We start from the raw sequence: 20,664 nt of genomic DNA on the forward strand, positions 1-20,664 counted from the left end.
TTCAAATCAGATCCCCACCCCCCACCCCCATCTTTCTAAACTCCATTGAGTAAAGACCCAGAGTCCTCAAATGTTCCTCATAATGTTAAGCTTTTCATTCCTGGGACCATTCTCGTGAACCTCCTCTGAATACGCTCCAGGGTCAGTACACCGTTCCTGAGATATGGGGCTCAAAACTGCACACAACACTTCAAATGTGGTCTGACCAGAGCCTTACATAGCCGCAGAAGTACACCTCTGCTTTTATATTGAAGTCCTCAAAATAAATGCCACCATTGCATTGGCCTTCCTCACTACTAACTCAATCTGCAAGTTCACCTTGAGAGAATACTGGACTAGAATACCCAAGTCTCTATGCATTTCAGACTTCTGAATTTTCTCTCCATTTAGAAAATAGTCCATGCCTCTATTCTTCCTATCAAAGTGCATGACTTCACACTTTCCCAAGTTGTATTCCATCTGACACTCCTTTGCCCACTCTCCCAACCTGCCCTTTCTGGACTTCCCCGCTTCCTCAATGCTACCTGTTCTCTACCTATCTTTGTATTGTCTGCAAACTTAGTCAGTTTAGGGAGATTAGTGGAGCTTCCTCTCCAGTGAGTTGTTTAATTGTGACCCACCACATGCAGCTGGATGTGGCAGGAAGTGAGAGCTTAGATCTGATCCATTGGTCATAGAATCAATTAGCCCTGTCTTGTTGTGGAATCGATTAGCACGATATTTCAATTGCCAATTATGCTGTTTAGAACGGACATTTCACCATGCTGTAGTTGTAGTTTCACCAGACTGATACCTCATATTTCTGTATGCATGGTATTGCACTTGCATGGGTTCCTGCACTCTTCATTTATCTAAGGTGAAAGTGCCACACAGCTCAGAGGGCATTTTCAATGCAAAAATGAGACTTATGTCTCAAAAACACTGTGTGAAGGTCACTCCTACTGATGCTGCCATGCATTTGCAACAAGTAGATTAGTGAGAATGAGATCAAGTATGCTCTTCCTTCTTGTTGGTCTATCATCACCTGATGTAAAACCTTTCCAGCAGCTGTTTTTAGTTGAGGGACTGAATGGTCTACTTCTGTTCCTTTAATATTTGCACTTTAGTCAGAATATGGTGCTGGAAAAACACAGCAGGTCAGGCAGCATCCGAGGAGCTGGAGAATCGACCTTTCAGGCATAAGCCCTGCATTAGGAATCATTTCTGATGAAGGGCTTATGCCTGAAACATCAATTCGCCTGCTCCTCGGATGCTGCATAACCTGCTGTGCTTTTCCAGCACCACGCTCTTGACTCGGATCTCTAGCATCTGCAGTCCTCACTTTCTCTTTAGTCAGAATATGCTTGATGTGTGTTTTTAGCCAAATTGTAACATACTGAATTTTGATATGTACTGTTTCTAAATCAGCTGGCAAAGATTACTCATTTCACTAGGCTACAGTGAAGTACAGGCAAGTTAATAAACACCAAATTATGCACAGCTGTAACAGGAATATCAGGTTGCTGCAGCAGAAGCAGCAGTGTTGTACTGTACCAGGTTGTCACAGATGTTCTCCACTAATCTTTTTTCCATGACTATATGGAAGAAAACTTCAAATATACTCCACTTTTTTCAACCATGGACAGAAAAGAGCCTTCAACAGAGAGAAGCCAATGAAGCACTCCTTTCCCAGTCTTCTGCAATACTTTAAAATTATTGAAGATGCTCATGTTTTGTTCTCCCAAACCATTCCTGCACTTAGCACTGTTCCAAGTATAGTACAGTCATAACTGCACAGTACTAAGAAATTGACACAAAAAAATCTTTTTAATCAGGGGATTATGGTAGCTAAGCTTTCATTGGTCTAATCAATATAGCGATCAATCTGATGTATTACTCTCTCCTTCGGAAAACCTATGTAAAGCCCTGTACTCCTGCACCAAAACGATTTTGCTGTCCCTTTATTCAGAGGATTATGGTAGTTGAACTTTAATTAGCCTAATCACCTCAGGAGATCATGATCATCATTTTGGTGCACTACACACCATATCAATCACATTCTCTCTCAAACATGCAGACACATAACTTGTCCACTTATAGTCGAAGAGGGGGGCACAGACTGAAGATAATCAGGAAAGAACAAAGGCCAAAGTTCAAGGAATCACCATCTGTCCCATCCAAAGTTCTTACAGCTTTAAGTGTTTGTCACAAATGAAGCAAAGATTGCAATACTAATTAAAATACAGTAGTCCAAGGAATTAAAAGAGAATATACATGAAATGTAATCTGGCTGAACAACTAACAAGTTGGTAGCATATCAAAGTACCTTCTCCAAATTCTGTAGACTTATGCGTTTTGAGTAGTTATATTGATTTTTTTCCAAGTGAAGGTCATTTAAATGGATTGACACTGAGATCTATCAATTAGATTATTTTAGAGATGCTGCAGTCTTCTCATGTGCATGGTACTCAATTTCCATGCATCAGAATTTTATAGAAATGTATTCACTTACTACAATTCAGCATTGTTGGCAAATACAAAAACAACAGTTGTGCTCAAAACTTAGGTTCAGGCTAATGCTCAGGAATTGTCTGAATTTTCTTTTATTTCTCAGAGGACAGGCCCACATGAATGAATATATGGCACTTCTGGCAAACATAAGTAAACTACATCTTTGAATTAAACAAAAGCTCACAGGATAGTCGCTTTCTGATGCACCCTCCATAACAATGTCTCTATTTAGCAGAGCGAATTGCCACAAATCAGCATCTTTATCTCATGAAAAATAAATTTGTTGTATCCTTTGAAATTTGCCATTCTTGCATCTGTCCTGATGAGTGCAAGATCAAAAGCTTTCTGCCCTTTTTTCAGCAACCAGCAAACTCATTGGTCCATTGGTTATGCTTGTTTTTAACAGTGAATTACAGCTATTAGAACCATTGATCAAGTGGATATCAGAGATCGCTTTGTGGCAACATAATTTACTGTGATCAGTATCCAGTGATGCTACATTGAAAGCAGCTCTCATGGTGGCCACAATGATATACAGGCCAGTTATAAAATGAGATGGAAATTTCTTCCTGAAGAAGGGCTAATGCCCGAAACGTCGATTCTCCTGTTCCCTAGATGCTGCCTGACCTGCTGCGCTTCTCCAGCAACACATTTCCATCTCTGATCTCCAGCATCTGCAGACCTCATTTTCTCTCCAGTTATAAAATGCTCAACTATTCACATTGTAACAGGAAGATCAAATCATTGCAGCAGAAGAGCAGCAGCATCTGTCGGATGGCGTTTGTTTCCCATGACTACTCAGACCCCTTGGCATCATGGTAGCCCACAAACCCACCAACACACTATAAGAGCAGCTAATGAACTTGAAAGACCCTATACAGACAACAAGCAAAACTAATGTCATTTACAAAATGTCCGTGCAAGGACTGTAACAAACACTACATAGGACAAACAGGCAGAAAACTAGCCACCAGGATACATGAAAATCAACTAGCACAAAAAGACATGACCCTCTCTCACTAGTATCCTCATATACGGATGAGGAAGGACACCACTTTGACTGGGACAACATATCCATCCTAAGACAAGCCAAACAAAGACACGCACGAGAATTCCTAGAAGCAAGGCATTCCAACCGGAACTCTATCAACAAACATATCAGGTTAGACCCCATCTACCACTCCCTGAGAAAACGAACAGGAAATGACATCACCAACTCAAAGAAACACAAACATATAAATAGAGAGCAGGAATTTTCAGCAGTGCTTTGCCTGAGGCCCACTGAAGATGTTGCCTAGTAGGCTGACAAAACGTCTGGCAATGCACCTTCAAGCTCAATGAACAAATCTACACCCAAAACCTCAACCTGAGCTACAAATCTTCTCAAAACTCACTAATGCTATACAGTCCCAGGTTGTCAGATATTGCTTCATCTTCCTCATCTTTCTCCATGGCTTTCTGAAAGAATACTTCAAGTGTATGCCATTTTATTCAAACGTTGACTGAAAAGAGGCCTCAATTGGGAAAAGCAAATGAAGCACTCCTTTCCCAGGTTTCTGCACTTGAAAATTGCTTGAATCTTTCTCCCCTAAACCATTCCTACACTGGGCACTGTTCCAATTGTAGTACAGTCATAACTAATATAGTGCTAAGAAATTGATGCAAAGAAGATTATTTTTAATCCAGGAATTACATTAGCAAAATTTTCATTGATCTAATCGATGTAGGAAGTCATGGTGTATTACTCTTACTTGGTGCATTATTCTCCCCTTTGGAAATTCCCAGTAAAGCCCTGTGCTCCTGCACTAAAACATTTTTTGCTGTCCCTTTATTCAGAGGTTACTGTAGCTAAATTTAAATTAGCCTAGTGAACTTGGGATATCATGACAATCACAGTCCTCATCAGAAAGCACCAGGACACAAACATACAGTCCATTAATAGTTGAGTCTGGAGTTCTGTACCCCCAAACTCCATATTAAATGGTCTCAGGCCCTAGCACCCAATCGCTTTTGCTAAGAAAACCTTTTCCCTTCGAGTACTTCAGTGACCCGTAGATGCCTGCTGTCAGTTTATTGTTGTCATTCCATAAGATATCCTCAAGGTGTGGTCAAATCTCTCTATCTTTCAACGAAGTGCTCCAAACACTTGTGCCCTCTCTGGAACAGTCGCACGCTGGGACCTTCCAACTGTGGTAATGTTGTAGTAAAGCTTGGTATCTCTTATCATTGCTCCAAGACTGCAGGACCTCCATTAGGTCAATGTTTCAAATTCCACCCAGAACTACTAATTCTCAATCACTCCTTTTTCTACACTACAGGAAAAATGCAGTTGATAAACATTCTATTGTCTATTGATATCAAGACTGAAGTTACCTCACTGTAGTGCTCGACCAAGCAAGAATCAATTGAAAAGCTATGAGGAACTACAATCCTATTAAATAAGCTAGCTATTATTCTTAAACATTAAAAACCTCTTCAGCTATTTTAAACCGCTATGTTAACTTATATTTAATTTAATGGCTAAGAAAATAATAAAAAAGTTAAATTCATGGCCTAATGACGTCAAATCACAGTCTCCTAAGGCCAGAGCATGGATGAAGTAAAGGTCTGGTGGTAAAGATAAACATACAAAAGACAACCTGAAAAATGGGTAACAGACTGCAGGAAACTAACAGCCAAGCAGGCTTAGCCTCGTTGTTTCATTCTCAACTGGCGCTAACCGAATACTGAGATGGAGTGCAGATAAATAGAGAGGCCATATCCACAGATCCATTGTGATAGCAGGGCAGATAGATAAAGTGTAAGGAATAATTATTTTTTTACTAATTAAGGTATAGAATATAAGATCACGGATATTATGCGAGAACTGAATAAAACACTAGAGTCATAGCTAAATTACAGCATACAATTCTGGTCAACATTATACAAGAAGGGAAGGTTGGACAGGTTGAAGTTGTTTTCTTTGTAACAAAGAAAGTTGAAGAGATAGTTAACAAAGGAGTCTAAAATTTTGAGGGACCATGATAGGAGGAGATGTGAAAAATCTAGGTTTCTAAGCACAGGGGTCAACAACATACATTTAAAATAACTGGCAGAAAGATGAGAAGGGAGTGTTCGAATCATTTTCTCACCAAGAGTGAGCTGACAGTCTCAAACTCATTTTTTAAAAGGGTTCCAGAGTCAGAAATCATCAATACATTTAAAACATTTTTTGGAAAGTCATAATCTACAAGGCTATGTACTACAATCTAAAAAATGGAATTCAGCTAGGTAGTTTTGGCAGACAGGGACATAAAGGGTGGAATGGTCTCCTTCTGTACTGTAATTTTCACTATCTTTCTGGATCCAGCTATTCTTTTAAGGCTCTGGATCACATGAACAACCTTATCTGGTCCTCAAGCTATACTTTAGGATAGCTATTCATAGTGCTTCACAATATGAATGTGACACCTCACAATACTCCTCACTCTGCTGGCAGACCCTGGAATTCACCTTACAAAACCATCTGACCTTACTTATTCAAAAGTCAACATCTGCATAAGTGCTGCTGAACCCCACATATTGACTTATAACATTCAAATTAACAAATGTTTTCCTTGGTGACAATTGCCATATAATCACAGCTGTTAATTTTCTCTTGCAAATAATAAATTAATAGCAGTGTCAAAATAAATCCTCAAAATACTGAGAATATCATGTAACAGAGACTGAATTTAATTCACCTGGTCATTGTAAATCAGTCTCACTAATAACACATTGCACTTAACATGGCTTACAGAACATGGTCTAACATTTCTCATTTATAAAAGTGTTTGCTCTGCGGATTCATTCATAACTTCACAAGAGAGAAACCAATATATATTCATAATCCCTACCACTGAAATGGGGCAAAGTAATATCTTCACCCCTGTTCATATGTAAATAATATCTCAAAAATGTACAGATTTCAACAAAACTTGATACATGTAATGATCAAGGCCCAAGAAAGAACAAACAGGTTTTCACACAGATGTAGATTATCTAACATGGGAAACAAGCTGAATAGATTTCTTTCATTAAAAAAAAGGTTGTGGGTAGTTTGAAAATGTGTGGACTGCCTTAGCAACTATAGTGGAATTTGTCATAACTGTCAAAATGTAAACAGAGTTTTCAGAGCAGTTTGTTAAGCATTATCCTGAGGCCTCCTCAGTGACAAAGAAATCAATGATTGATTCGAAAAAATGTTCTTTCAGCTTTGTATATGCAGAGCTCCTACCAAGCAACAAAAAGTTTCAAGGAAGACGATGGAGCAGTAATAAGACTGAGTTGGCTGAGTGACAGAGGTATGAGCTTTGAGTGCCCTCCTTACTTCTTAATTTTTTTCACATTAGGTACATATGTTATGATCAAAATCATTGAATAACAAATATTTCTGAAAGTAGGTTTTGGGACAAACAGCTCAGCAACAGCAGCAAGAAAGAACAAATCAGGTTTTCACAAAGATGTAAATTATTTAACATGGGAAACAAGCCAGTTGTTTCAGGTTCTGCTTGTTTATAACATACATTGACTTAGACACTACTTCAAAGGATAGACTGTCCTAAATATTTTTCAAAACAAACAACAAAGCCTTTATTCAAGATAGACTCTTTACTTATTTTATGAAAGGAGTTCAAAGATGGAGAACACTTGTGGTTACTTAGTCATTTGCATGTATTAAAGAGCATGATGCCTTTGATGCCATAAAACCACCTGAAGTATTTCAAGCAATGTCAAGGTTAAAATGCAAGTTGCTTGTGCTCACTGTTTTTCTCTAATGTTGCTTAACTGAAAATGTTTGATTATTTAATTCTTTTAGTCCTGAATTCACATCTTGATAAAAGGTATAGTGGACAACAGAAAAGAGAGAAAGTGAGGACTGCAGTTGCTGGGGATCAGGAGAATCGATGTTTCGAGCCCTTTCGATAAAGGGCTCATGCTCGAAACGTCGATTCTCTTGCTTCTCAGATGCTGCCTGACCTGCTGCACTTTCCTAGCAACACATTCTGCACAACAGAAAAGCCCATAAAACAATCTAACTATTTTAATCCCATTTTTTAGCACTTAGACCACAGCTTTGTATCTTGGTGACATAAATGTACATCGAATATTTCTTAAATATATTAAGTTTTCTGCTTCTATCACCCTTACAAGTAGTGAATGCCAGATTCCCATCTCTCTGGGTGAAAAATATTTTCCTCGTTCCCTCTAAACCTGCTCCTCTGGTTTCCTCTCTCAGTCCAAAGATGTGCAGGTTATATGGGTTGGCCATGTTAAATTACCCACAGTGACTAGGATGTTAAAGCTAGGTGGATTAGCCATGGTTAAAATGCCAGATTATGGGGATTGGTAGCAGACTGAGGCTACGGCTGGGGCATGGTCTAGGTGGGATGCTCTTCGGAGGGTCTCGATAGGCCGAACAGCCTTTTCCCACTCTGCAGGGATTCTATGATAGGATAGATAAAATCAGTCGAAGATCTGTTTCTTGTCACTACTCATCACATTCCAATGAAATTGTGTGCGTCCACTTATGGCAGGATCAGAATGACATCATCCGTTTTCACTACTAAAATCTTTAATCAGAGTACACTGGAGAAAATATGGTAATCAGCACCTAAGTAAGTTATACATGCTTAATTACCTTGAACCAGAGATAGAGCTGTTGATCTTCTTGGACTTGGAGGAAATGCTGCAAGAGGCTCCTGGCAATGTACTATTCCAGCCTGCATTCTTCTTCACTATTTTATACCTCGTATTGATCAGTTGGTTATTTGAAGGGCTCCTCACTGAAGATGAAGAAGTGAGACCTACAAAAACATTAAAAAGCATTTTATAAATAAATAACAAACATATCAAAGGAGTTATATAGACAATGAAAATCAAGATAGAAAAAAATTTATTGCCTGCCTTGCTCTTGACAAGGTGATGGGGAGCTGCCTTTTTGAACCGTTACAATCTAAGTGCTGTAGATAGACCCTCAATATCCTTAGGAAGGGAATTCCAAGATTTTGACCCAGCGACAGTGAACGAGTGGCAATATAATGCAGGCAGTGAGCAGCTTGGAATTAGTGGTATTCTCATGTACCTGCTGCCTTTGTTCTTCTAGCTGGAAGTGGTCATGGGTTGAAAGGTGCTGTCAAAGAACCTTTGGTGAATTTCTACAGTGCATCGAGATAGTACACTGTTGCAACTGAACCATGTTTACAGTTTAGTTTTCCCTCCATCCATGTGTTTTTCCCCCTGTTTTCTATGTTTGCTTGTGTAAGGGGGAGTTTATAAAAAGTTCAAAGTCTTCATTACCAAAGTTTACTTCATCTAATTTAATTATTCAACTGTAGCTGGAATTTAATTACTTGGACTAAATAGTGAGTTTGTTAAGTATAGAAACCTGTTCCATACTTTCAATCAACCAAAGTCTAAAAATCAAACAGTTTGGGATTTTCTTTGTATTGTTTAAAACTTTAGAAACATCCAATCAAACTGTACAAAAGAGGTCCTTTGGCCCATCAAGTCTGCACCAACAAAAGCCACTCTAAACCTACACTAATCTCACCTTCTAGCACTTGTCTCATATATTGAACTTTTTGAGATGTCAAGTACTAATTCAAGAACATTTTTTTTTAAATTGAGGTTCACTGCCCCAACCACCCTTTTGGGCAGTGCATTCCAGAATCCCATCACTGAAAAAGGAAATCCTCAAATCCCCTGCCCATCATCTGAGAATTACACCCTTTGTTACTGACCCTTCAACTAAGAGAAATAGCTGCTTTCTGTTCACTCTGTCCTTGTCATTCAGAATTTTACACACTTTAATCAGGTCCCCTCTCAATCTTCTCTGCTCTAAAGAAAATAACCTGAGCTTATTCAGCCGCTCTTCATAGGTGAACGGCTCCATCTTAGGCAACATACTGTTGAATCTCCTACATCCCTCAGCACAATCACAGATTTCCTATAGGGCAGTGACCAGAACGGCACACCATTTCCAGCTGTGGTCAAACCGATGTCTTGTACAGATCAAAAATAACCTCCCTGTTCTTAAATCTATGCCGACTGAGAAAGGGAAGTGTCCTATGTGCTTTCTTAGTTACCCTATTAACTTGTCCTGCCACCTTGGTACGGATAAACACCCCAAGATCTTCTGTTTCTCTGAGTTTCCTACTGTGGGACCTCATCAAAGGCTTTGCTGAAATCCATTGAAGCAATTGCCCTTTCCTCATCAACATATCTTGTCACCTCCTCAAAACATTCAACCAGGTTTGTCAGGCACAACCTCTCTTGGACAAAGCCACGTTGATTACCCCTGATCAAATCTTGCCTTACCAAGTAGAGATTAATTCTTTCCTTCTGAATTTTTTTCAATATTCTCTACCACTGATGTGAACTTTACTGGTCTGTAATGCCCTGGTTTATCTCTAACACATTTATTGAAAAGTGAAACCACATTAGCTGTCTTTGGCACACCTCTGTGGTCAGAGAGGAATTAAAAATTTGGGTCAGAGCTCTTGTAATTTCCTCCTTAGTCTCCCACAGCAGGTTGGGATACAACCCATCCAGACCTGGGGGTTTGTGTCGTATTTTAAGCCTCAAATATCTTCTTACTCCCCATGTCAATCAGCTCAAGAACCTCACATTCCCTTCCTTGAATTCTGTACCTACATCCTCCTTTTCCAAAGTGAAGACAGATATGAAGAACTTCACTAAAACTCAAACTATGTTCTCTAGCTCCAAGCACAGATCCCCCTTAGTCCCTAATGGGCCCTAATCTTTCCCGGATTATTCTTTTCATTTCGATACACTTTCAATGAAAAAAGATTGAAGTGTTAGATTAGTGATAAACCAAAGATAATTGAAAGTAATCTAACACGTCAATCTTTTTTCATGAACCCTCTGTGTTCTCCAAAATGTGAACCCCTCTGCACTTTCTATACTCCAGTAGGATCTCCATTAGGTTAATCCCTTTGCACCTGTTAAAAACCTCTCTTTTCCTTCTTATCCAGTTCTGAATATTCCTAAACATCCTGAGTTCTCTGGGCTTATTGTTCTGACACTTCAGAGAATGCCCCCATTGTTTTGCTGTAGATATATCCAGAAGTAGTTGTTCGCAGTCTATTTTGGCCAGATTCTGCCTCATTTTTATAAATCTATCTTCACCCAATCCAAAACCTTTTTTTTTCTCCATAGCAAAATGAATACATAAGGTTTTGTGGTCACAGTCACTAAAATGCTCCCAAAGAGCTGCCTGGCTTCATTCTCTAGTATGAGGTCCAGCACTTTGCCATCCATTGACAGACATTTTACGTGTTGATATCAAAAGCGCTCCTAAGTATATTTCAAGAAATCTCTCTCTTTTAAACTAGCTGTACTTTGAAAATCTTTGAGGAGAAAGTGAGGTCTGCAGATGCTGGAGATCAGAGCTGGAAATGTGTTGCTGGAAAAGCGCAGCAGGTCAGGCAGCATCCAAGGAGCAGGAGAATCGACGTTTCGGGCATAAGCCCTTCTTCAGGAATGAAAATGCCAAGTAATGTTGGGAAGTTGAAATTCTCTAATATAATTATGCTATTATTGTTTTTATACACCTCAGTGAATCGCCTACAAATTCGCTGGTCTATTCCACACTGACATGGGTCTGACAATATATTCTCAACAGTACGACTGCCCATTTTTTGTTCCTAAACTCTACTTACAAAGCTTCATTTGAGGACCTTTCCATATATTGTACCTCCTTACTGCAGTACGCAGCTCCTCAATTAAGAATGTGACCACCATCTCCTCTTTTATACCCTCCCGTCTTGCCTAAAAATCCTACATACTAGGATGTTGAGTTGTTATTCCTGTCCCTCCCTCAACCACATCTCTGAAGAAAACATCACAAATTCCATACGTCAATCCATGCCCTTACTCACCTGTCTTACCTATTATACTTCTGCTATTAAAGTAGAAGCCATCCAGCTTCACATTACCCCAATGAAACTCAACATGGCTGTACTCTCTCTGCCTTGGTTCCTTTACTAAAGTATATTGTGTTGCTATTATACTAACACTCTGTGTGCCCTTTTGTGATTGCAAAAAACAGCGGGGCTTGGTTTCCATCATTCCACCCTGTGAGTCATGATTAAAACGTTTGGGGATCTTGGCTGGGATTGAACCTGGAACAGAGGCAATGAGAATTTGGAAGTGGTAGTGGGAAAGACACAGGTGAAGAAAAATCAAGTTTTACACCATGTTTAAGACATAGCAAAGCATTTTCTGCAGATAGTGAAATATCGAAATCAGGTGACAGTCCGTTACAACTGAAATGGCTAGAGCATAAGGAGAGAATGTTAAAAACTGGAGCTGGAGTTCAAAATATGCGCTATCCCAATGAGTCATGATTCATCCCTTTCCATCTTCACTTCTTCATGTTTTGCTTGCATGGGTCTGCTCTCAGCAGAGCTAATCTACTTTCTACTATTTACACCTATCACTAACGAGGAGCAGGAGAATTGACATTTCAGGCATAAGCCCTTCATCAGGCATGAGCCATTCCTGATGAAGGGCTTTTGGCCAAAACATCGATTCTCCTGTTCCTCAGATGCTGCCTGACTTGCTGTGCTTTTCCAGCACCACAGTCTCAACTCCTAAACTTCGAACAATGTAGAGCTAGTCATGAAACAGTCAAAAAAAGTGAATAAAATTTAAAGTTCAAAATCCTTTCTCATAATTATTAAGAAAGAATGTCAGGATCAACTTTCACAAACAAAAACAGAAGAAAAAACCCAACTTTGTTCTGTTTCTAATCTTTGTCCTTTCTTCACAACTGATAGCTCAGAATACAGACCAGGAAAACTGCAGCTACCAGCTTGTGCTGATTCATGTGATTTATTTGCAACAGTTCTACCAAAGCTACAAATGACCTCATCAAATAAAGACAGATGCTGAAAATCTGAAACAAACACAGAATGCTGGAGAAACTCAGCAGGTCTGGCAGCATTTGTGGAAAAAGAAACAGAGTTAACATTTTGAGTCCGGAAAACCCGGACTTCCGTAGAAGTGTCACACCAGACGCAAGACACTTACAGAAGCAAGTGGCAGAAAATTTTGTCAAAAAATATCTTCAGTAGCTGCTTGGGCAAGTAATTACCACTCAGTCTGAGGGGAAAATTTACATTAAAATAGATTGTTTAAATTGATTCTAGGATTCTTTATTTCCCCTTTGTGTTACACAACACAATCCACAGATTAGCAACTCTAAGTCACAAACTAAATTCCACATCCTCATTACATCATATCTGCAGCCATGTTTCGGCAATTCAGAAATGACCAAGGAAGAGAAATAACGAACCTGGTGAAGAGAATAGCTGTTCACCTTTCTATAATAAAATCAGACACCCTCCATATCTGAAATGATTGAGTACTATGAACAATCCATATATACTTGGTCAGACTTGTCTGAAATTGAACAATAGAAATTTAAAGCTAGACAAAAGGATTTTAATGGGAACTTATGCAAGCCATTTTTCTGTATTTACGTTGACGCTGTCCTCCTTGTAAGACAGTTTTGGAATTAAAAACTCGCTTATACCTCAGAATGTAATATCATTTTGTAGACAATGTGTTTTTTTCATCTTAGACAAGAACGGAAACTCTCTCAATCTGACTCAGCACATTTAGGTTCATGGAGTGCCAGCAAACCTAACTTTAGGCAGATGTTTAATTTGGGAAGTGAGTTTACCTTCAGTTGTGGCACCAGCAGAGTGGGACCTCCTTATTAACAGAGAACATCACCAACACTGTGCAACAGCACCTCAATTTAACAACTATCGGTTATAAAAAGACTAATTCCACATTGACAGACATCACTCTAAGCATGCTTATTTTTATTACCAACAATATTCTGAGCTCCTCTGTTATCAGCCAACAACACACCACAGGCCAGCGAGGTCAGGGCTAATGACTAATCGATCTCATTAGATTCTCCTAATTAAGAATATTATTGTAGCTAGAGATGAAGAGTAATACAGTGTTAGTGCTATTTGAACATGTTATGAATACTATTCATCATGACAGGGAAAAAAAAACAAAATCCATGGTTAATAAGTGGGCAAGGCAGAAACCGCTGAGACTGCACAATGAAAGCAGAATCCAACCTTAGTCCCTTGCTCGTAAAGCTGTATTGCAGTCACTGCTACACTGATACAGTCTGCATGACTCTAGCAGATATATACACAAAGTTCAGCTAAATATTCACCACCCTGGAGAGGAAATTATGCATTGAATAGTCTAGGTTTTATAGTGCTTTACTCTCCAGTGAGTCAAACAAAATAGCATTTCTAAATTATTGGCTAATTGAATAAGAGCTAAAAACTTGGAAGCCAAATACAAGAGGAAAGGCAAATAAAACTTTTTCATTCAAGCATAGTTGCAAAATATTGTGCTCAGCAAGACCACTGAAGGAAGCATAAATAAGATTAAGAGACAATTAGACCCGCTCTGGTGTAAAGGGTAATTGATACATACTATGGATAGATGATGGAATAATATTGAAAGGGGACAGGTTTATTTGGCCTGAATTCTATTTCTTCAAGCCCTTTTCCCAAAATCATGGGAAATACAGCATAATTGTAGCTTTATCAAACTTCAAGATAAAGTAATTGATCTGCTTATAATACTGTCTGGGTTTTCTATCAGAATTTGATAAAGAAACAGGAAGAGGAGGGCAATTTAATGAAATATTAAATAGAAAATAGGGACAGAGGGAAGAATCAGGACTAGAGTGGACTGCCTAGACAGCATAATGACCCTTAGCACAAGAAATGAAGGGATATGAGTCTCCTTTGCCTGAAAGGGTGATTTGTGAAATTACTTTGTTCAGCCTCGAGTAATTTGCTGAGGGGCAAGGGTCTACAGCATAAAACTACTCACAATTTGGCAACTTCACTCAGACGTGGAAATGGGATAGTCACATTCCATAGTTACTATAGGCAGTTACTATAGTTCTGTTTTTAACTACAGTTTTAGAAAGTCTTGATCATGTTGTACCACTTAAGAATTTGGAATAAAGAATATTTTAGAAATGTGGAAGGGTTAGCAAACTCTTGTTCATTTTGAAGTTCAGGAGTGCAAAGCACATTATTAAGGCAGGGAAGGACAACACTTGAATGCTCCACTCACTATACAAACTTTTTATAGAGGGGTGTGCAAAACTGCACACAGTAATTAAATGTGGCCTAACCAATGCTTTGTACTAATACATAATTAGTTCTTACTCTTGAATTTTAAACCTCAATAAAAACAACATACTACGGATGCTGAAAATCTGAAACAAACATATAATTCTGGATAAAATCAGAAGATATTACAGCAACTGCAGGGATAGGAACAGAGTTAATGCTTTTAGTATGACTTCTTCAGTTCTGAAATTCCTGGGGAGGACAACTTCCAGTCCCAAAAACAACTGCATACCACTACGCTTTGCTACCTGTCACCCAGGCATTTTTTTTTCCATTTTGTTACCACCCGTTTTAATTCCAGCAACTTCAACTTTGCTCACAAGTCTCCTGTATAATACTTTATGAAATCCATTTTCAAAGTTCAGGTAAACTACATCAATTGAAATACCTGATGAATCATGTCTGTTCTCTTATACAGAATTCAAACAAGTTAGTTTGAATTAACCATTAACAAATTCATGCAGACTTTCCTTAATCTGCATTTGTCAAAGTTCTATCGATATTGACCTAAATTATGGGCTCTAAAGGATCCCCAATCACTAATGTTAAACTGATTGACTTGTAATTGTTGGCTTAATTCAAAGCACAGTGGTACTTTAGTTCGTACTGCTGCCTCACAACACCAGGGACCGGGGTTTGATTCTGGCCTCGGACAACCATGTGGAATTTGCTCATTCTCCCAGTATGTGCATGGGTTTCTGCTGAATGCATCAGCTTCCTCCCACAGTCCAAAAATGTGGATTGGCCATGCTAAATGATCCATAGCATTCGGGGATGTGTAGGTTAGGTGCATTGGCCATGGGAAATACAGGGTTGCAGGGATAGAATAGGTGGATGGGTCTAAGTGGAGGGTTGGTGTGAACCTGTTTAGCCAAATAACCTGTTTCTACACTGTTAGTCTTCTATATAAAAAAATTCTTAAATCGTTTTTGAAATGAGGGTGTAATATTAACTTCCACACTTCACAGGTCAATCTATATTAGATTTCTTGTAGATAAGCACGAGGTAAGGCATAGAGTCATAGAGAATTACAGCATGGAAATAGACCCTCCGGTCCGACCTGTCCATGCCGACCAGATATCCCAACCCAATCTAGTCCCACCTGTCAGCACCCGGCCCATATCCCTCCAAACTATTCCTATTCATATACCCATCCAAATGCCTCTTAAAATGTAGCAATTGTACCAGCCTCGCTGCTTTTGTTTTGAGGTATTTTAGGTGTTGGAGGTGATTTCATTGAATTCCAGGAGCAGCAATTACTGTTTTATATGCTGTTGCATTGTTTTGGAACTTTGGAAAAAAAAGTCAAAACAACAGCAGTTTAAAAGGGAGAAGAACAGACAAAGGAAGCACCTGGTGAGGACAGTGCGAGAGCGAGAGAGAGCGAGAGAGAGAGAGAGCACAAGAGAGAGAGAGAACGTGCACAGTTACCACCTTTGCTGTTTGAATTTGTGTGTCGCTGGACATCGGAGTGAAACAGTGAAATTCACAACTAATCTCGGAGGAACTGTTGGGCGTAGTTCACAGCACAGAATCAGATAAGTTAATTGTTGTTTTAAGTCTGTCCAAGAGAAAGGATGCAGTAGTGAGTATAGTGGATTCTTTCTTGATTATATGTTTTTGGAGATAGGTCTCTTGATTAAACTTAAAATATAAGCCATAGCTATTAATTTAACCTGGGGCAGTGTTTGTAGAGGAATAAGACGGTGTTATTTTCTGGGTCTGTAGATTGTGAAGAGCAAAAATGGCCTTTGCAGTGATATGTACTTCTTGTCAGATGGGGGAGTTTAAAGAGAGTTTAAGGGTTACTGCGGAATATATCTGCCATAAATCCTGTTGGATGCGAATCTTATCACATTGAGTGGATCGGTTGGAGAGACAGACAGAAGTGATGAGGAATTTGCAACAGCAACAGTATGCGATGGATGGCAGTTATAGGAAGGGGGGGAAAAGTCTAAGATACAGTCACATAGATGGGTTAACTCCAGGAAGGGCGAGAGAGGTCAGCACCTAGGGCTGGAGTCTTTTGTAAATATACACATTTCAAACAGGTACGCTGTTTTGGAAAATGTAGAGGGTGATGGATTCTCAGGGGAACGTAGCACAAACAGCCAAGTTTCTGGTATTGAGACTGGCTCTAATGCAACGAGGGGTACGTCGGCTTACACGAGATCAATTGTGTTAGGGGATTCTGTAGTCAGAGGTACAGACAGACGTTTCTGTGGCCAGCAGAGAAAAAGCAGAATGGTGTGTTGTTTCTCTGGTGCCAGGATCAAGGGTGTCTCAGAAAGGGTGCAGAATGTTCTCACGGGGGAGAGGGGCCAGCCTCCACCACATCCTCTGGCAGCTCATTCCATATACATACTACCCACTGCGTGAAAAGGTTGCCCCATAGGTTTCTTTTATATCTTTCCCCTCTCACCATGCCCTATAGTTCTGGGCTCCCCGACCCCAGGGAAAAGACTTTGCCTATTTACCCAATCCATGCCCCTCATAATTTTGTAATCCTCTATAAGGTCACTCCTCAGCCTCTGATGCTCCAGGGAAAACAGCCCCAGCCTGTTCAGCCTCTCCCTATAGCTCAAACCCTCCAATCCTGGCAACAGCCTTGTGAATCTTCTCTGAACCCTTTCAAGTTTCACATCTTTCCTATAGGAAAGAGACCAGAATTGCATGCAATATTCCAAAAGTGGCCTAACCAATGTCCTGTATAGCCGCAATATGACCTCCCAACTCCTGTACTCAATACTCTGACCAATAAAGGAAAGCATACCAAACGCCTTCTTCACTATCCTGTTTACCTGCGACTCCACTTTCAAGGAGCTATGAACCTGTAGTCCAAGGTCTCTGTTCAGCAACACTCCCTGGACCTTACCATTACCTTGAGAACACACGTTTGCTCATTCCACTCATGAGATTTTACATTTCAAGTGTCTTTTATAATCTTCCTCATTATCACCTCCTTGTTTCCAGCAAGTTTCAAAAAATGTGTTCCCTGTACCCAACCCAAAGATATTTCAAGCCCAAAATGTTGCAACCGTGAAGACATAATTCAAGGACAGGCAGCTCAACATTGCAGGGTATAGAAGTTTCAGACACAATGGGAGAAGAGGAGAAAAGTGAGAGAGGTGGAAGCATTGTATTATTGATGAAGCAAACCATCACGAACGAGGCAGGATTTCCGACAAGGTTCTTCAAATGAGGCCATTTAGGTAGAGCTTAGAAATAAAAAAAAAGGTGATTATTTGCTACGATTACAGGCCTCTCAACAGGGAGAGGGAGTAGATTTTTAGGCAAATCACGGAAAGGTGAGAGAGAAACAGGGTTTGAGTTTTAGGGGACTTCAACTTTGATAATATTAATTGAGACCACCTTCGTGTGAAAGGGTTAGATGGGGTGGAATTTTTAAGGAAAGCTTTTTGTCAGTATGTAGGTAAGCCAACAAAAGATGGAGCAGTTCTTGACCTAATGTTATTTTAGAAATACGAAATGGTTGGAAGTCTTTAAAAAAAAACTGCTCATTTTGAAGTTCAGGAGTGTAAAGTACATTATTAAGGCAGGGAAGGACAACAGCTGAATGCTCCACTATCTATATGCCCTTTTAATAGAAGGATGTACAAAGCTCCACACAGTAATTAAATGTGGTTAAAGTTTCAGTGGACAAGCATTCTGGAGTAGGTAACCATAACTATAAGCTTCAAAGTCATTGTGGAAAGGGATGAGGATACTGCAGAAGTGAAGTGTCAAAATTAGGGGCAGGCCAATTTCAATATGTTTAGACAGGATCTGGCGATGTGGCAAACATATGTGGCAGTTAGGTTTACATTTGGTAAGTGGGAGTCTTTTAATACAGGCAGTTTTCCTATAATGCCCCAGTTGTGAAACCTCGCTTATTTCAAAAAAGGCTTAAGATAAATACTGGGGTCTGCGAGGAAAGTGGGGTTAGGGGCAGACCAGCAAAACATATCACTCATGATCGCTCAAAAATCACCCAAAAGTCTAAGACAAGGTTTAGTTCCGCCTGAATGAAGGTATAAATCATATTTATCAACACTAGTAAATTTAACACAGTACATTTAAAAAGTATTGTTAATGCAATGATACATCATGGTGCATAAACTAGATTCCCTTATTCATGTTCAGTGAGCTACATCACATATTCTCTCCTTACATTCAAAAAGCTTTTAATATCTAGCTTCTCTTCCAGTATTATAGCCTTTCTTTTGCATTCACCACCTGAAATTTTATCATCAGGACACTTCTTGCTAACATTCTTGTCACTCTGCCCCTCCATTTCTTCAAAAAAGGGATAATTTAGGAGTAGCACACCTTTCACAGGAAGCTGCTTCATGCATCTCTCTCAGAAAGTTGCTCTCTGTACAGTAACTCTCACAGAAAGTTGCTCTGCCAGCAGCTGACGTTGGCGCATGTGTAGAACAGCATGGAGACTTTGGCACAAATATCAGTGCATATGCAGAATGAAGCACACAAAACAATCACCACTGAAATCTGTGCTTTTGTAGGTATTCTCGAAAATACCATTCCCTAATTCCCCAGCAAATCAGCTCTGCTGAAACACGCTTTATCCAAGAACCACCTGTAGTAGTATAGTGAGAATTCAGGACCATGGTATTCCTGTAAGGATGAAGGGCAAGGGGAGCAAGTCCAAGGAATCCTGGATGTCAAGGGATATTGAGAATTTGACAAAGAGAAAGAAGGAAACTAATGTCAAATACAGCATCTTAAAATATATAGAAGGCCCTTCAAATGTATGGAATGTAGGAGGCTGATTAAAAAGGAGATTAAGAGGTCAAAGAGAGGCCATGAAATATCTTTGGCTGACGGGATCAAGGAAAATCCCCAAGACTTTTCAGAAGTGTATCAAAAGTAAGACAATTACCAGGAAAATATTGGGACTTATCCAGGGATTCTATGACTCAAATGATTATTTTAAAGACCAAAGGGGCAACCCATGCGTGGAGGCAGGGGACATGGTTAAAGTCTTAAATTAATACATCTGATCTATATTTACAAGGAGAAAGACATTGCAGACAGAGATTTCAGTTGGGTGAGATTTCAGTTGGGTGAGATTTTATAACACATTAGGTTAATAAAGAGGAAGTATTAGATGTTTTAGCAGTCATCGAAGTACATGAATCCCTAAAACCTGCTATGGCAAAGGAGGAGATTGCTGGGACTTTGGCAGATATTTTTAATACTTGGCTGGCCACAGGCAAAATGCCAGATGACTGGAGGATAGCTAATGTTGGAATGATGTCAATAGGGAAGAGGATGATCTCAGGTTACAATCTTATATCGATCATCTGGTAAATTGCAAACAATAGCAGATGGAATTTAATCCAGGGAAGTGTCAGGTGATACATTTTGGGAGGTCTAATAAAGGAAGCAGTGCTTAGAAACAAGGGGACCTTGGGGTACAAGTCCATAGATCCCTGAAGCTATCAGTACAGGTAGACAGAGTGAAGGCAGCATACAGGATGTTTATCTTCATTAGATGGGATGAAGAATATAGAAGCAAGGAGGTCTGAAACAATTTAAAAAATATTGGCTAGGTCTCAGATGCAATACTGTGTGCAGTTCTGTCACCACATGATCAGAAAGACATGACTCAACTGGAGAGGGTGCAGAGGAGATTCACCATGATTTTGCCTGTGATAAAAAAAAAATCTCAGTTGTAAGGAATGACTGGAAAGGCTGAGTTTATTTTCCTTGGAGCAGAGAAGGCTGAGGGAGGATCTGATTGAGATATACAAAATTATGAGAGGCATAGATAGAGTAGATTGTGAGTTTCTCTTCCCTGTGGCAGACATATCTAAGACTAGAGGGCATAACTTTAAGATGAGAAATAAGTAGTTCACAGGAGATCTGAGAAAAAAAATGCTTTGACCCAGAGTGTAGTAAGTATATGGCACCTGCTCCCACAACA

General features: G+C 39.5%; 1 protein-coding gene across 1 annotated transcript in view; it reads right to left on the bottom strand.

Moving 5' to 3' along the window:
* The window catches only part of zc3h3 (zinc finger CCCH-type containing 3), a 275,802-nt gene that overhangs the window by 169,379 nt on the left and 85,759 nt on the right, over window positions 1–20,664 (bottom strand). The window contains exon 4 of the mRNA XM_043687898.1: window positions 8,150–8,315. Coding sequence (XP_043543833.1) covers window positions 8,150–8,315 — 166 coding nt within the window. The remainder of the gene's footprint in view (window positions 1–8,149; window positions 8,316–20,664) is intronic.

The sequence above is a fragment of the Chiloscyllium plagiosum genome, chromosome 4 (assembly GCF_004010195.1).
Source record: "Chiloscyllium plagiosum isolate BGI_BamShark_2017 chromosome 4, ASM401019v2, whole genome shotgun sequence".
NCBI classification, from domain to species: domain Eukaryota; kingdom Metazoa; phylum Chordata; class Chondrichthyes; order Orectolobiformes; family Hemiscylliidae; genus Chiloscyllium; species Chiloscyllium plagiosum.